Source organism: Pteropus medius, unplaced genomic scaffold (genome assembly GCF_902729225.1).
Source record: "Pteropus medius unplaced genomic scaffold, Ma_sr-lr_union100, whole genome shotgun sequence".
Lineage (NCBI taxonomy): Eukaryota > Metazoa > Chordata > Mammalia > Chiroptera > Pteropodidae > Pteropus > Pteropus medius.
Genome location: NW_024349796.1, coordinates 622,578 through 641,439, shown reverse-complemented (window position 1 = coordinate 641,439; position 18,862 = coordinate 622,578). Strand labels below are relative to the sequence as shown.

At 36.2% G+C, this 18,862-nt stretch overlaps 1 protein-coding gene across 2 annotated transcripts in view; it reads left to right on the top strand.

Moving 5' to 3' along the window:
- The window catches only part of RGS7 (regulator of G protein signaling 7), a 500,747-nt gene that overhangs the window by 459,105 nt on the left and 22,780 nt on the right, over positions 1 to 18,862 (top strand). For both annotated transcript variants that reach the window (XM_039883198.1, XM_039883197.1), the window contains exons 10-14: positions 5,713 to 5,787; positions 10,878 to 10,976; positions 12,154 to 12,215; positions 13,214 to 13,324; positions 14,567 to 14,692. In XM_039883198.1, the coding sequence (XP_039739132.1) occupies positions 5,713 to 5,787; positions 10,878 to 10,976; positions 12,154 to 12,215; positions 13,214 to 13,324; positions 14,567 to 14,692 (473 nt within the window). The remainder of the gene's footprint in view (positions 1 to 5,712; positions 5,788 to 10,877; positions 10,977 to 12,153; positions 12,216 to 13,213; positions 13,325 to 14,566; positions 14,693 to 18,862) is intronic.

Genomic DNA, 18,862 nt, shown 5'->3' with positions numbered 1-18,862 from the left:
CTCTAAGGACGCATGGTGTAGAATATCTTTTCATATACTTATTTGCCATCTGTGTATCTTCTTTACTAAGGTGTCTATTCAGATCTTTTACTCAGTTTTTTAATTAGGTTGTTTGTTTTCTTATTGTAGAGTTTTAAGAGTTCTTTGTATAGTTTGGATAATAGTCTTTTATTGTTTGTGTCACTTGCAAATGTTCTTTCTCTGTCTGTGGCTTATCTTGTCACTCTCTCAAAAGTGACTTTCAGACTGTAGAAGTTTTAATTTTAATAAAGACCAATTTATCAGTGATCTCTTTCATGGAGTGTGCCTTTGGTGTGGTGCCTAAAAACTCACCACCAAACCGAAGGTCACCTAGATTTTCTCTTATATTATCTTCCAAAAGTTTTAGAGTTTAGCATTTTACATTTATGTGTATGATCCACTTCAAGTTAAGTTTTGTGAAGAGCATACTGAGTTTTTTTAAATGTAGGTCATACCACGTCACTTCTATGTTTAAACCTTCCAATGGCTTTCACTTATGTTTATAATTAAACCCTTTATAATTAAGTCCTGACCATGCCCTACACTTTCTACCTAACCTGAGCACTTTCTCCTGTTCCAATGTCACAGTACATCCTCCTCCCTCTGCACCAGTAGCCTCCCTCTGAGATTCAGAATTCATTCGTAGCGTACATCGGAGTGGGATTACATACTCAAGAATGTGTAGCCAGCAAATACGATTGAGTGGAAATCAGATGAGTAAATATTATAGAGGAGGGCGGATGGAAGGAAATCCAGGATAGTTGTCACAAAGAACTTCTTTTAGTTTGTGTGAAGCATTTAGTAAGTGGATTGGTCAGCAGGGCGAGAGGCTAAATCAATTGGCAAGCACCCCGAAACAGAAAGCTTGACTTGGATCTTAAAAAAATATCCTGAGATTGAACACTTTAAAATCTATAATAATTTTCTATAAGGGTAAGGAATCATTTTAATTGAGGTAGAGTACACTGCAAATCGAATTTTTTAGAATGTACTGTTACAAAAGGATGAATCTTTTTCAATAATTTAATTGTATTTAAACATAATTATATACATTCAAAATCTTAATTTCTCAGAATCATGTCTTTTAAAAATATTTCCAGGAACATGCATATATCTTACTGTCAGTTCGATTTGCCACCTTATTCTTATATATCCATTCGTTTGCTTTTTAGGACACTGACTTGCCCACTTTACACGTGATCGAATTTAGAAAGAGTTGTTCTCATCGCTGGCTCTCAGCGCTGCTCTTGGCCGAAGAGCCATTAGGTTACCCCAGGTTATGCCGAACATGAGTGTCCTTCTGCCACAGTAACTAACAGTGCATTATGCCATGAGAGGAATTAAACAGTACTTAGAGTCCTTTAAATAAAATATCAATAAGACCCCAAAAGTTCCAGCATTTGTTTTTCAACTTATTAAGACACTTACGTGAACGCCACGACAGTAACAGTTTTCAACAATATGCACATTTTGTTCCTTCAGAAATGGATTCTGAGGCACTAAACGCCACTCTTTAATAAATAATATTATAGTAATATAATAGTAATATAATATAGTAATATTATAGTAATGTTACAGCAAGCTTAATTCTGTTGAAAATAAATTCACCTTGAAATCACTAGAAATAACGTACGATTCTTTTCTAGGCCAAGTAAATAACATTTTATTATTTCTTAAATTCAATACTATGTACTTAATATTATATCTGGCAAATAGTATATATTCAAACATTGTTATTGGTGCCTACTTGGTAATGCTGGTTATTTTAGCATACTGGGAAGATATGTTTAGCAGTGCAGAAAACCAATTTATGCATTTAATGTGGATCTGGCGCCAGCTAGTGGTACATATTACATATACTTCAAAAGATAACTGCCTTTTCTAAATAACCAAGGACAACATGACCTTATTGAGATCAAAAGCGCTTTAAAACAAAATTTAAAAAATATATTTATGTCATACTGGTGAGAGCCAATATAATTTGTATGAGAATGGGTGTATAAATTGCTCTGTTGTCATGTGATGCCCTCCGCTAACTTCTATCCAGTCCTATGCTCCCACCTTGGGATGATTCGTGCGTCATCCTTTTTATATTAGGAGATTATTAAGGTATGGATCATGCCTTCATTTCAGTATCTCACCATTTATCAGATAATATGACAATTAAATGCATAAATAAATATTTCTTGAATTAAAATTAAAAATTTTTCAAAAAACGATTGCCTTATTTCATCCACCACAGTGCTTGATTTCTGAAAGCAGTTATTTCATGGGTTATCAAAACTAGGTCATGACCTTAATTATTCAGAAATATAGTAAACAACTTTGGGCATCTAAGCTTTTGTAATCTTCAGGAATCCCCTATTTAAGTTAGAGATCTGCTTAACCACTGTCTTCAAGGGCTCTTCAGAAATGAAAGGGAACCAGGAGGCTCTTGAGACCCACATCCCAGGTGCCCCTTATGATTTTAACCATTTAGCCCTTCACAACAAATTTTGAACGGGCGGATTTTATTTGCCTGGGATAAGAGCAGAGTTATGGAACATTATCTCAGGGTCCAGTTGCTAATAATGTTTACTTTTAGGATCAATGTTTTCTTATTAATTTGCTCATTAGTGGTGTTAACAATTAGTTCAGATAGAATTTTAGATGTCTGCTAATGGCTCATTCACTAAATAGCTACAATCTTGAACTTTGAGGATGAAAACTGTAATTCTCTTTGGGGCTGCAGTCAGATATATTCATATGAAAGGGGAAAAAATTCTTTCCACTTTATGCTTTCAATTTCTGGGGCCATTTGTCAGTGATCCCACCTGGTATGCAACAAGATTGATTCAGAATTCCAGCTTATTACGGAAGGAGCTTGCAAGTTTAATTAGTTCATACTCCTCAGACGTGTAAAGAAAATACATCTTCTGTATTTTCTATAATTGATCTGCTTTCCTCAGAAACCCATTTAAAAGATAGGTTTCAATGTGTGTGCTCTGTAAACATTTAAATCATCTGCTAGATAACTCAGTCACCTTCGGATAAATGATCACTCTTTGGGATTTCTTCCACCTTTCCCTATTGCTGTACAAGATTGTTTTTGGATAGGAGTTTGGGGTATAAAGGTTTTGTTTTCATGTGATTTCGTGCAGGGAGGGATAACTGCCAAGCATCCACTGGGCTTCCGGCTCCTTGCTGATTTCTGCTTTAGACATGTTGGTGCAGCTCTGTCTCAGGACTGCTACCGCAAAGGTACCCTCTCATCTTTTAGCACTCACTACTGGAGTGTGCTTTCCAGACATTTGCTCCCCGCTTAAAATCCTTGCACACTGCGGGCTTTGTTCCAGCCGCAGCTTCCGTCCACCCCACTAGTCTTCTCAGAACCTCTGTGCCCTTTACTGCAGGGTCATGCAACGCGTTCTGGACCCTCGCCTGCTGCGCATGAGCCGTAGGAGGAAGTATTAGCGCAGGCTCATCTTTCTTGCCAATGCCTGACTGACTGAAAGGATTCGTGTCGGACACAATCCCACGTGGGACTTCTCCTAGGTGAATGGGACCGGCACTCTCACATCCAAGTTCACAGGTCCCATAGTTGTCTGGACATTTCTGTCACTCATTCCCTTTCCACCCCTTGGAATTTCTTCCTCGGAGGAGAAAAATGGGACACCTATTGAGCTCTACCTCTTACCTTTATTTCTCTTTTTCTCCAGGTGATGGAAGGACATACCTTCCCTTCCGTGCATATCATATCTTCATTATCCCTGCCCTTCAACACATAGAAGAAAATTTGTATGATCTATCTGGCCACTTTTGGCTCTGGATATATTGATAAGAGCTTAAAGAATTTCAGTGCCTCCCTTCCCTATCAGACTCAGACTCAGGGGTGGAAGGCTGCAAGGAAATGTAAACTGAATAGGGAATGAAAACACGTTGCTTTAATATTTTCAAATGTTATCTTCGTTACAACTAGATCAATGGTTGTGAATCCTGGTTGGTTGTTTAAATCACTAGAGATCTTTTTAAAAAAATACTGATGCCCAGACGAGCCACAGAAAAATTAATTGGAATATCAGATATTGATCAATCTGATTCTGGGAGGGTTTAAGTAAATTGCTTATTATCAATTAGCAAATAATCTCACCCAGGTGTGTACACTTTCTTCCTCTACACTGCCAGACCGTGGTGCTAAACCAGCTATTTCTATTCCTAAATAGATATGCAAACCAAATTTACAATTTATTTAGTGTTTTAGTACAGTGTACGTGTGTGTGCAGTATATAGATTTCAAATGTAATCAAAGTAGAAAACAAATCAAGAAAATATGCTTTAAAGAAAAAAGAAAATATACTTTTCTCGTGTACTTCTTTATTCCTTACAATATTATTGTGGATTTTTGTTGCAATAACTGTGCTACCAGGAGAGGGTTCTTTAAGGAAAATGTCTTACATCCTCATTGTAAAAAGATCGAATCTCCTTGCTCGCCAGCAATGGTGGAAGACAGCTTATTGCTTGAATCACACCAGTGCTGCTTCTTTGCTCTTCCCCACTAACTCTGTCCCAACTCTGCAAAAGCCTTTTTCCACCTTCACAGTTTTGCCGTAGTCACTTTCAAGGATATCTGATATTTTAACAATTTTGCAATCTGTGGGGGGAAAAATAGAGAAATTGAACAGAGACACACAACGTGATACAGTTTACTGGTATTAGATTCCTACATTCTGCACCAAAACTTGAAAGTAAACACGATCCATGTATTTCTTCTGTTTACATCAGTTCCAAAGGAAAAGCGATATCTAAGGATCTTCCTGGATATAAGATTCCATCTCCTTTCTCCTCTGTTTCCTGATTCATAGTTTCTCTCTCCCGCCTCCTCACTCTCTTCCCTCTCTCTTTTCTAACTCCCTGACTCTACCCTTCTCTTTCTCCAAACACATAAGAAGCCTTACAACTCTCTATTTTTGTGCAACACAGCAATAAATCCAGCAAAATGATGCTCCTGCAGTTGTTAGCAAACCAGGAACAGGCTGCCCACACTCTTCCTCCAGCACCCACCTGCTCCAATTTAAATAGGTTCACCTGCCTGAGGAAGAACAAAATGGAGCATTTCTGGGAGAAGCATAGAATATTGATTACCAATTTCTTTTTTCATCTTCCTCATTTTAACCACAGCCTCCATTGAACATTCTGTCTATGGAAAACCAGTATTCCCCATCCTTGGATTTTTCACAAATCATCATAAAAAAATTTCCTCTGGGATTTGCGCTGGTGCAACTGATTGTAGTTTTCCAACTTGGGAAGGAAGCAGCCATCTGATAACAGTGGCATATGGAGGGAACACAACAAACAAGGCCGTGTGCAGATAGCAGCTGGGGCTACGACCCGACCCCACTTGGTCTCTGGACATTCTTGTTCGAAATGTGTCCTGTTTGCAACTACTAATATCAACCCTCACTTTCACGTGCAAAGCCCATGCCTCTTTTTTTCCTTTTTCTCTGGGAGTTAATTGAAGGTGGGATCTGAAGGTCATGCAAAGCGTTAAGAGCACGATGTATTGTATCACTGATTGCTGCTGACAGGAGGGCTGATCAGACAGAGCTGGTCATCACGGCGCTTCCTCAGGTTCTGGACAGCGAGTCATCAATGCACTGATCAAAAGCTTCACATCCAAAGATTCCTTTTGTCTCTCTGTTTTTCCGTTTCTAGCCTGGGTGTGTAAATACCACTGAAGTGGACATTAAGAAGTCATCCAGAATGAGAAACCCACACAAAACACGAAAGGTAAAATCAACGTTTGTTGGGGCGATCCTAGAAATGAGTTGTACTGTTTACAGGGCGTCAGTCATAAAAGTCTTTTCTCTATTTTGTACAGCATCTTTGAATATTATCCCTGCTCTTCCTTGTTGCTTGGCTAGAAGAAAATCTGGGAGTTCAAGCCCAGGTCTTCTTCCAGTCCTTCTCTCCTGAGGAAATAACCCCATCCTAATGCACACGGGTGGCTGTGACAGGAAGGGATTAAGGATGCTGAGGACCCCTCCTGTCGCCATTAGAGAGCAGAGTCATCCGCAAAGGAAGACATCTCTTTCATAGTCCAGGGAAACTAGCTGGAGAGGCTATCTGAGACAAAGCGACACTGATGAGAGAAGAGCAGTTTTAGAGAAAAGTCTGAGGAGAAAGGGACATTGTCTGAGGACCCCCTTTTAACATCAGGCTGGGTGGCTTAAACAATAGAAATTAATTTCCTCACAGTTCTGAAGACTAGAAATTCAAGATCAAGGTGCTGGCAGGTTTGGCTCCTGGTGCTGGCAGGTTTGGCTCTTTTCCTGACTAGCAGACAGACAGCCACCTTCTAACTATGTTCTCATATGAGACAGAGGGCAGTGGGGGCAGAGAACAAGCACATGAGCACTCTGGTGTCTCAACTTCTTGGATTAAGATCACAAGCTATAACATTTATTACCTCCTTATGGACCCCCACCTCCAAATACAGTCACTTTGGGGATTAGAGCATCAATATATGGATTTTAGAGAGACACAACTCATTCCATAACATGCTATCAAGGGAATTTAAATGGTTTGCGATTCTTAATTGCCATACCACTTTATCAACGAATAATTTGACAACAAGCAGCAAACTGTTCTATCATCATCCGAAAGTTTCACAGCTTTGTCCCTGTGGAACAGGCAGCGCTGTGGGATTGCAAGCCCTAGACAGAAACGGCAGAGGCCAGCCTACCGCCTCTAGAAACTGCTTTTGCCTTCTGCTATGAAATGGTCTGTGCCCTTGACTCTTTCTCTTAGCTGTGAGGTCACCCTCTATCTTACATTGCGGCTGGTAAGGAAGCAGAACCCTTGGACTATACTTTAAAAACAGATGCTGCCCTTAGCAAACAGAGTCGTTATTCATTTCTTTGGGATTCAGTGTAATGATATTTCTTGTGACTAAATGTCATAAAAAAATAAATAACCCAGTAAACCCTAACACAATAATCTAGCACATGAACCAAAGAACGCAGGGTTTGAAATATTACATTTAATTGTTGAATTCAAACATGTTTATCAAATGTATGAACAGAATCAATAGATGTATATCTGATTTTAGATATTTTTAAATATTTGGGATTAGTCAAGTTTTAAAGCTATCTTTTTAAATCTGTCTTTATTAAAGTACAAAAGAATAGGTAATATGTAGACTCTCAAGTTTCGATGAAGGAATGATGGTATAGCATAATCAGAAAGAAATGAACTAATCTAGGCAAATTTTAAGGAGCTTTATGTACCTAATGTTCTTCAGACTGTTTTTAAAATTTTAACTATAATAGATCAGTCTGTGTATCAGCCAGAGTTCTCCAGAGAAACAGAACCAAATGAATGGTTGGAGAAAGAGAGAGAGAAAAAGAAAGAGACAGAGAGACAGAGAGACAGAGTCAGAGACAGAGAGAGATTTTAAGGAATTGGTTCAGTGCTTGTAGAGTCTTGGAGAGATCCAAAGCTGATGGGACGGGCCAGCAGGCCAGAGGCTGGAGGACTAGGGAAGAATTGCCATCTGCTGACAGAATTCCCTCTTGCTCGGGGGAGGTTTGTCTTTTTGTTCTATTTCGGACCTCAAATGATTGGATGAGGCCCATCCATATTGTGGAGAGCGATCTGATTTACTCAAAGTCTACCTATTTATATTTTAATCTCATCCAAAATACATTTTCACAGAAACACCAGAATAATGTTTGATTAATATCTGAGCACTGTGGCCCAGCACAGGTTGACACATGAAATTAATCATCACAGGCTGGTAGCTATGGGGGTCCTAGAACAACATAGAATGATGAAAGCATTTGTGCTCATGTGACTGAACCCACATTTCAGACTGCTTCCTGTAACTTCAGAACCCATATTTCAAAGCAACAGTAAGTTATTTCCTGTCAATCTTTTTTGGATATCATGGCACCTAATATTTTAGTTAACAGCTAATATGCACATTCTGGAAAAACAGTTAGCAAAATCATGAATAGTTGTCTAGTTTTTCTCCTATGAATACAGTGGTTAAAAGCTGTTTATACATAAAAAAGAGGGACATTTCCTCAATTCTACATGCAAAATGTGTAATTTTAAATTTTAATGTGCTACATATTCATATCTTAGAGCAACACATGAAAACGTGTTTGTTTTCAGTAAGGAGTATATAAAGTTGCAGGCAACAGAAACTCTGCTCGAACCTGACTGAATAAAGTGGGGAATAGGCTAAAATCTTGGAGCAGGCAGGGGTGGAGCTGGCCTTGAGGATGACAATTCAGGGACTTCAGCACTGTCAGAGCTCTCACTCTTCTCCAGTCTCTTTTCTCTGCTCTCTCTGTACTGGGCTCCCCATTACAGCATCAGACATGGTCACAATCCATTACTTAGTTGAGCTGAGGAACCTGGGGAAAAGAATATTTCTCCACTATCACCAGTTAGAAAAATCCCAGAGATTGCACTCCACATAGAAAGGCATACAAGCTTCTCACACTCTTTAGTTTCTATTTTAAAGCCCCTTCCACCTGCAAAAAAAAAAAAAAAAAAAGAAAGAAAAGAAAAATTTTTTTGTAGGTCACTTCTAAAGTGTCAAGAGAAATCATATATGAACAGATATGTAGAAAATCAAATCTCCTTCATTTAATGAATAACTTATCCAGTATTCATTTGGTTGGTACTATGTATGAAAAGTGCTGATCTAGGCACCATGAGGAATAAAAGAACAGGTTAATAGAGACAAAGTATATTGATTTAGTAAATTAGTTTGGCTATTAAAACTCAAAATGGATTCCAGTGAGTTAATTTGATTTCTCCCAGCTGCAAATATTGACCTTCAGACAACTTCCTTCCTCTTCTTCTCTAGCCCTGCTTGTTGCTATCTCTATCCCACCCACCCTGTGCCAATATTTTAACACATTTCCTTATTCTAAAATATTCAAAATTCTTTTACATTGCGGATAATTCTCACAGTTATCTGCCAAAATAAGATCAATTGTCTTAACTCATTTGTTCATAAAATTGCATTATTCAGGGCTAGTTTCATTCTAGCCAAGAATCAAAGTTAAAAGCTATCACTGTCCCTCAGGAAATAAATGACACCTTGATTGATAAAGGAGAGAATTCCTGGTGTTTACTTGCACTTGTAACAAAAAAAAAAATGGAAACTCCACAGTCACCTCAGAGTCAATAACCAGGTTGTTGGAAGACAGATTTAAACAACATTTCTCAGTGGTTGGGTCTTATGTGGAACTTCATGAAGTCCATGTGAAATACGTGCATGTTGAAATAATCATAGAAATGTGGAGATAAAAGAAAACTTGGGATCTTTTTACTTCAATGACACCATAAATTATGGTATTTTTCTAGTGGTCTTTTAAATTATTTTTCATCTTATTCAAAAACTTACTGTTCAAACTATTAGCTATCTTTTTTATAAGCATTTTTTTACATGAACTGTAGATTCTTATTAAATTACTTAAATTACATCAACGTAAACAAAAATGGAAGTTTCAAGCCTTAGAGACCTTTTTAATTCTCCTTATCAAAAATTAATGTGACATAACTGAAAAAAAATAATAACAGCAAACAGTGGAAAGTATAATTATTGTGTAATTGGTGATCGTTCATTTGTCTAATTTTAAAAAATCAACCTCAACTGTTATTTCAGAGTTCTGAAAGTTGTTTTATTTAATCATGTTCAAATATAGCTAGTAGTAGTTCATGAATACCTTTTCTGTTTCTTCAAGGAAAATTAAGACTCCTTGTGCTCCAGACCCTATGCTCTTTTTATTCTTTTCTTTCCTAATACTTATGACATTTTTAATCCTTTATTTATTTGTGTGATTGTTTGTATAACATGTTCCCCGCTCCATTAGATTATGAGTTCCAACAGAGAAGGGAGTGTCTCTATCTTTGTTTACTTCTATATCCCTAATGCATAGCACTAACTATATTCAGTATACAGTAAATATTCACTAACTTTTAAATAAATGAATGAAAGAGAAAAAGAAAGGAAAAGAGAAAGAAAGGAAAAGAAAGAAAGAGAGAAAAGAGAAAGTTCAAGTCATTCCTCTCTGTCCTGTTAATTATTAATTCACAGCATATGTGGTTAAAATGGATTGGGTTAAAATGGATGTCCTGTGACAGGAACTGAATTCCAGGTTGGGGTTAGACAAGAGCGAGGTGATCAAAGGATTTACCGAAGATAGTGTGAATTGCATGATTTAGATAGGTAAAACCCAAGTCAAAATCTGTGAAAGATGATTTAAGAGCAAAATAATGGAAAGACATAATGGAAAAAACACAAGTCCAAAGGGTCAGTGTGAAAAGCCAAGAGATTGATGTTAAGAAGAGCAAGGTAGAAGTGATAACAGGTCAGAAAAAAACACATTTGAATTCAGAGATGCTGGTAAGGTTGGTGATGGTTCTGAAATTTGGCTCAGTTAAGTAAGCATCTGGATTTACCCTCCTTTGATTTCAAGAGTTTCTTTCAAACTTACCTGGTAACTTTAATATTGTGAGGCTCATAGAGTTGTAATATGTCCTCATCCTTCATCCTCACGTCCACACTAAAACTGCTCTCAGTCCCCAAATTTTATTATCACTTACCATGTTCTTTCCATACAATCAATTATTCTGTCAAAGTTAATAATCTAATCACATATTTTTTCAAAGAGTTATGCTTCTATTTTACATTCAAATGATATTTATGAAAGCAGTGCCTTTTGAATTTTGATAAGAAACTTAATTAACTATGCAGCAAAGTTACCTTAATGAATATATAACACAAAATTACCTTTTGGAAAGTCTGTGACTATTAATGGTATTTTGTCCTAACATATATATTTTTTAATTTAATATAGTCTGTCTATGGTTTACAAAATGATATCAGAAGTCACAGTCCTACCCACACACCCACACCAGAAACTAAACCACCAACAGAAGATGAGTTACAACAACAGGTGGGTCAATCTATATAAAATGACCTGTTAATGGTTTACAGAGTAGCAACTATGAAAACCAGATGGTGAATGTTAATAGCAGATATTTTTAAAGGTTACTTGTACAGCTGACAATTTCATATAGAAAATTTGCAATTAAAAGGTAATGAAATTGTCTACTTTTAAGATGTAGTCACAACTCTTCAATATTTAATTCTGCAAGTTTTTTCTCTCTACAATTTTTAAAAGTTACATGCACTGATTTATAGATGCCTGTATTATCAAGAGTTATTTTGTACTCCAGAACTCTGTCATACAGGAGGAGAAGACAGGAGTTTGGCAACACTGAGTCGTGTGTTTTCTGTATCCAATCATGTGGCATCACCTTCATAAAAGAGTGCTTATTTTTGTTTTATATCTATACGCCTCTTGAAATTTTCCCTTAACACTGGTATGCAGTCATGGTATATATTACTTCTTGTTTTACCAATTAATCTGTAATTTTGTTTCCAAGTAACATTGCAAAGCAAACAGTGTTTTATATCAAATAATAATTACTCTCTTGGTTGTTTCAGTCATGAAGCTTTTTCCCCCTTTTGATTCTGTTCCCTTATATTTTATTGTAATATGATTTATCAATTTTTTTTCTGGTATATTTATAATTGTCATGAAGGAAAAGTAATTCAGAGTCTTAAAGTTTTCCATGTGTGATTGTGTCCATAAGAGTGTTTTTCTTGAAATGGTGCTAAAAATATTCCCAAAATGTATATCATTGATGCTTTGTTAGGATAGTATTAGGAAGCAGAGTTTATTTTGAAATTATAGTAACAAATAGAAAATGCATTTATTGTCTAAATTCAATATTTAGGGGTAAATGCGATTCTAATTTGGTTGTTCACCATGAATAAATGTTTAATGTCTTGTTAACACTCTTAAAATAAAATTACATTTTGTTAAAGCAGGCAGAATGTTCAAATTCATTGCTGCTCTAAAGTGATCTGGTTATATTTACATTCAAATCGATTTTAAATTTTTAACTCTTTCAAAGTCCTCTCATTTGATTTTTTTTAACAGACTTTGCAATTTTGCTTACTTAGAACATATTCTCGTTTGGAATTGCCTACTCTATCAGAAATTAGAGTTGAAAATTGTGAGAATGTTACTACTTCTGTAACTACTTCTTTAACTCTCTTTTCAGATAAAATATTGGCAAATACAGTTAGATAGACATCGGTTAAAAATGTCAAAAGTTGCTGATAGGTAAGTATTTCAAGATGTCCATCGAAATTTAAAATTTTCATATGACAATTAAATATATTCAAAATGGTAAGAGAATTATTGGGAGGGGAGCTGAGATAAATAATTGAAACCCTGTAAGAAATGTTATTTTGTTATTCCTTTTTGCACATGGAAAACTCTCAAAGAACTGTTTTGCTATAGTTTAAGTGACAGAATGATCATTATTGTCTAAAAGCTCTAGAGATATAGTCCTTGTGCGCCCAGAAACAAATACAGAAGGTAATTCCCAGGAGTTGGATCTTTTCACTCCTCTTGGGAGAAATGACACTTTCAACTTAGGAAATTACCTTTTGGCAACTTGGAGTCTTTCTGTAAATTCATAATAACATTCACGTTACTGAGTTATTGCACGACTTCAGAATTTGAATTAAATTCAGATTTTAGGCGTTTTCCATTTCTTCAGTTAAATCTGTTCTTAATGGCATTCACGTTCTTCATTTTGGAGCATTGTCACATCCTACCTCCTCAACTTCCTTCCTGTCCTCGTTCCCTTTTTTTAAAAATTTTAAATATACATTTAAAAAATCTGTTTAGTCAGTGACTCCCCTTTTAACTAATTCTTATAAATACTTTCGACAAAAATTCCTTTTTAACCTCTGTTCCAAGTTGGCAAAAATCAGTTCATATGTGGGCAGACTGTTGGCCAAGGCCTGGAACCAGGTCATAGGGCCACCCTTCACACTCTGACCGCTTCCATTTTGCTTCATTTTAATGGAGGGATATTAACTTATATGGCTCAGACACGTGGACAAATGGAATCCTTAGCCACATTTGTCTTCCAAGAAGCACAATAAATCAATGTGTTTAAGTTATTGAAATGTGAAAACCACCATTGGATTTCATTCTATAAGCAAGCAAGGATTCCTTGGCCAGACATTTTTATATTGTGCCCCTTACTTTGAGCTGGATAAAACCTTAGCCAGAAAACTAAGGAAGATGGAAATGTTTCTTCTCTCTAGTCTCCTAAGTTACACGGAACAGTATTTAGAATACGACCCGTTTCTTGTGCCACCTGACCCTTCTAACCCATGGCTATCTGATGATACCACTTTCTGGGAACTTGAAGCAAGGTAAGTGGCATTTTCTCTTCCCTTTAAATATTTCACTTATTTCAGGGTTTAGGTGAAATAGGAAGACTCCTCCAGTTGATTAATTGTAAAGGTAATTTTGCTTTGTGTCTACATTAGCCTATGATCTAAAGTTCTTATTCAAGGTCATGATTTTTGAAGCTTAGATGTTTGGATTTCTATTAATATTTGCATTTCCAGAAGAATTGGCACAAAATTAGGGGTTTAACTGTTTCAAGATAGACTAGTCAGAGTTCTTTAAATTTAGTTCATTGTTTTTAGCTTCCTTGAAAATCCATATAGTTACAAAGGCCCATCTATTCAAGTAAAATGAATGCTAAATCCATACTTTCTTAAGCCTAATACTAGTATGCCACTATACATTCAATTTTAAAATAAAATGACCATCCATAAACACTCTAAGAGCAAATGACAAGAGACTGACTTCTTTAAAAAAAAAAAAAAGGGGGCACAATTTAGGGCTCCTGGTTTCTTTCATGAGCTAAGGAAAAATTATAGCATCAATTTTGACAGAGTCACAAAAAGATCATTGCATATCACTTTGCAGAGTGAGTCTTTAGTAGTCTGTAGCACTTCTCTAGATTGATTTATGAACCTTCTCTTTCTCTTGTGTCCATCAAATGGTTCTTATATGCTTGACAAATGCAAAACCCTTCATCCATAAGTTCTAGATCTTTTAGATGAGGAAACTGGAACCCCAAAATGGTGTTACTCTTCCAGGGCAAGGTTACATTTAATTGACAGGAGAGTCCTAAACTAGGATTTAGGCCTTTTGGTTCCCAGTGCATTTTCTCCCAGGATGATGTACCACCATGAGATTGCATTGCATAGTGGCTAAGAAATTGGGCTCTGGAGTCAGAATGTCTGCTATATTACCTCTTATTACCTGTCTGACATTGGCAAGTTATAACCCTCCATTGTGCCTTGATTTTTTTCATATATAAAATGAGAACTATAATAGTACCTATCTCATAAAGTTGCTGAAAAAACTAAAAGAATCCATCTAGAGCACTTAGCACCTAGTGCTCAATAAATGTTAGACTTTATTATTGATGCCTAACCTATACCTCACTATAATTTGATGCAGAGTCATCATTCAGAGATTTCCTTTTCTCTGAAAGTTAAAGATAGGAACTTCATCTATGATTATGAGGGCAAAAGTAATGGCAGACGTTTGGGCTTGTAATGAAAAGAATGTATTTGGTTTTGTTTTATCTCCTATAGCAAAGAACCAAGCCAGCAGAGGGTAAAACGATGGGGTTTTGGCATGGATGAAGCATTAAAAGACCCAGTTGGGAGAGAACAGTTTCTTAAATTTCTAGAGTCAGAATTCAGCTCAGAAAACTTAAGGTAAGACATGTTCTTTAGATCTTAAACCTACCTGTGATACATCTGGTTATTTAGATTTTACAGACCAATTACTGTCCCACCAACATCAGGAAAATGATATCATTTTTGGAGGAGAAAAAAAAAGGTAATCAAGGCAAACTCTGTCCAACATTATCAATTTCTCATAACAGTTTATTTTGAGACTGTTTTTTTAAATCTTTTTACTGTATAAATTTGACTCCACAAAGAAGTGTAATACTAGACTAATGTTTGATAAAGTAGAAAATGGTCAATAATATTTAGGCAGTTAAATTAAAGTATCATCTTTTTTTTTATCAATATTGGTCTTCTTAGTATATCACTTCCCAAGTAAGTTCTAGTAAAAGAGATTGGGTGCCTGTATCAGATAACTTGAGACAGAACTATGGGGACAGCTCATTTACTGTGCAAGTAGAATACAGCCTCAGGATGGTTGAGAGCAGCAGCACATTAAGCTTCTAGTGAGAGAAGGATGTGCATCCTTCCCATCTGTTGTAAATGTCATCCTTACATATTTTTGAAATTTTTTAACTTGCAAGCACCTGGAAATTAAATTTTTAAATGTGAAACAGTGGAATATATTATAATGGCTCTGTTTAAGATCATTGAAGTGAGTGATAACTTTCCACTACATAAAACTATTTTTCCATGAGTTCTTTCATTCATTATTCTTTTGAAACATGATACCCTAATTTGCTACCCATGACATATGCAGTCCTATGAAATTCATTTGCTGAAAGGTCTCGGTAATTATTATTTTTTTTTTTATTGGGACTACACAATGGCAGGCATTGTCACAGTCTTTTCAGGGGATTTAACAGATACCAACAATGAAACATTCAGAAATACATAGAACTTTGACAGATTTCCCATGGAGTAAGCATGATGACCACAGAAAAAACCTGGAGGAATTTAATCATATATGTGTGCCTGTCATGGATGGTTGGGATGCAGCTTCCTATTCTCTTTCAGGCTTATGAGAACTCTTCTCAAGTTTATGAGATTAACAGTTGCTAAGGATTTTTATTGGGTCTGCTAAAAAAAACATTTTATATATTAAGGTCACCTCATCAATTATTGAGTACAAGAATGTATAAAAATAAAGCAGAGATAAAGGATATTTTTAGTATTTTGATGGATAGGGAAGCAGAGTTTTCTCTAATTCTCTAAATTTTTGAAAAAAAATGCTGACATTATGATTATCATGATGAAGAAATAAACAAGTAATGAGCCTCGCTAGTATCATCTAACCAAATAAAAATGGTTCCTGATCTCATTAAAAATACAGCCTAGTGGTGAATACAGAGAAGAAAACAGCACAAAATGATGGGTGTTTAGGTCAGAGAAGGACAGAGGGTGAGCTAACCCAGAGCTGAGGGTCAGCAACGGCATCATGGAGAAAACGACGCCTGGGCTGCGATCTGGATGGCAAGAGGAGAACCAGGCAGAAAAGGAAAAGGGAGGAACCTTTCGGGCAGCAGGAATAGCATGTGCAAACTTTGTTTCATGAATTAATCGAATCACTGCTGATTCCTTAGTTCAAGCTTTATCCATTTCTTATCTCAATAATTGTATGCCACACTAGTTTCTCTGCTAATTAATTATGTGTAAAAATATTTCATATATATGTGTGTTTGTGAATATATATATATATACATATATCTACCATATGATTATTCTGCTTCCATACTAGATAGATAGATAGATGATAGATGATAGAAAGATATTGATAAAATTCTTGAACGCCTACTATATACTGTAATAAACTTCATACCTACTACTTTTACAAGTATGCCATGCTATATTATCACACGTCTAATCATCACGACAAAAATGAAATGTAAATATTCTTATCCCATTTTACAGATATGTAAAATATGTTTGGGGGGAGTTAAGCATATTGTCCAAGTCAAACTGCTAGTAATTGTGTCCTAGGCTTTCCGTAAACCAATACTAAGCTACTGTCCACTGCTCGCCAAATATGAGCCCCACTGCTTGCGCCTCACTATCTAGCTGACATCACAGACTGAGGGAGACAAAATAGTCCAATTAGCTGACAGGGCTAATTATACTTAAATAAATCTCAATGCACCTTATCTAAGCCACACACCTCTAAGCTCCTGCTATTTATGGAAGTGTGGCACCCATATGAGCATTTTCCTCAAGTATTAGGACATGAAAACAGTCAGGAAATACTGCTTATTGCTAAGTACTTATTTCTCAGATGCAACCTGTGTTCTCTGTTGGTCTCCGTTTTGCTCATTTCTTTTTCAGGTGAAGCACGTAACGTAAATTACTAAGTAACCGTAGGAATGTGAGTTTTATTTTTGGGTGCCTGAAAATATGTCAGGGACTTCAAAAGTGACCTTTACATAGTTTATCTCATGAAATCTAATGGAAACCCAGCGAGCTAGGCATTATCATCCCATATTACTGATGAAGAAATTGAGGTTTGAAGACATTAAAATGTTTGCTCATACAATTTAATAAGGAGAGTGGGATTTTAACTAGTGTCCTTTCAATTCTACTAATGTATTACAATGATTATAACAAAATGCTGAGGATAAAAAAGATAAAAATGTTTGTAGGGCGGCATAAGAGGGATTGGTTATGATCACATCATCTGCTGCAAATTATCCAGGGACAGACCCAGCTATGTGACTCACAGAGGGAACCTTCAATAAGTGACCTTCTCCCCATATCCTTAGTCTCCTCTTCTCTGAAATGAAGGAAAATAATAGCATGTACTCCAGAGAGTTGTAGAGATTGCATGAATTAATATAGCTAAGTCACTTAGAATAGTGCCTGCACCTATATATCAGTGTAAGTGTTGTTATTATTATCTTCTCATCTCTTTGGGATCTTATTCGTATGTCCAAGTCCATTTAAGATGTCACTGTATCTCTAACAGCTTCCTAGAGCTTCCAGGAAAAGGGTTTCCAGCCCAGGGCTTGCCCAAGCGGAAGGGATCCTCCCTGCTCTGCACTCCCAGACTGTCGAGTTCATGTGATTTCTTGAGAACCTCTCCTGTGCTTCCTTGTACTGTGGCCACCTGAATGGTTATCTTCTTTTTCTCTATTAGTTCTTTGAAGACAGATACTTTCTTTTGATTGATGTGTTCAAAGCGTGCTGGAATAAACTTGAATGAGCATTAGTTATAAAACACTTAGGCTCTCTCAGATTGCACATGGTATTTCTCTTAGATTGCAGCATCAAAATCTGTAATTTAGGAAGAAATGATCTTGAGCCTTTCCTTCTGAAAGCATAAGGCATTGTCTAACTTGGATTACCTACTGTTATGTATCGCTATAGGAAAATAATATCTAGAAACTGGAAAATTACTAGAGTGAGTAGTATTTGATATTCTAATTCAAGTTCTACTGTTTATTTCTGACCTTTCATTAATGCCCAAGTTAAAAATTAACAGTTACAAAGATACTGCTTATTACCTGTACCCCTCTTGAGACAATAGTCTATGTGGCCTCTATCTCCGTGGCTGTCTTCTCCATTGCATGATCACACCTGCCATCAGAGCAATGACAGTCTGCTGAGGATAACATAGACCTAGTAGTTCCTCTTTCAAGTGTATTTTATATTAACAAATTATGATATGTGTATTCTCCTTTGTAACTATTTCTAGGTGTAATAGAAAAGATACAACTTACAGCAAAATTTAAAGAAATGAAACCCATTAATACAATGTACCCCTTATAATTAGACTTTTCTATTTGCTCTTATCAACCAAAATATATTCTGGTGTTCTTTCCCTTCAAAATATATATTATATTACTAACAAACAAACAAATATATATATATGTACATACATACATACATACATATACATACATATTTATACATTTAGAAGTCAATATGTATTTGTGTTTTTTTCCAGAGCTTCTAAAGTGCTATGAAACCTCTGCAAATTTAAGCCCTTCAAACAATTGCATGTGAAAGCTTGCTGCTTCTGTCATTCCATAACTCCCTAAATTAAATAGCCTAAAGTTAGTTATTTACCCTGATTTCTCAAGCTAGGACCTTTTCTGATCTGTGCCCAGGCCTCTTGTACCTCCAGTAAAGCTTTGCTGTAATTCCTTTGCCAGGTAGAGCAGAAAATCCTCTCCATATTAAGCCTCATTGCTCAAATGGACAAAA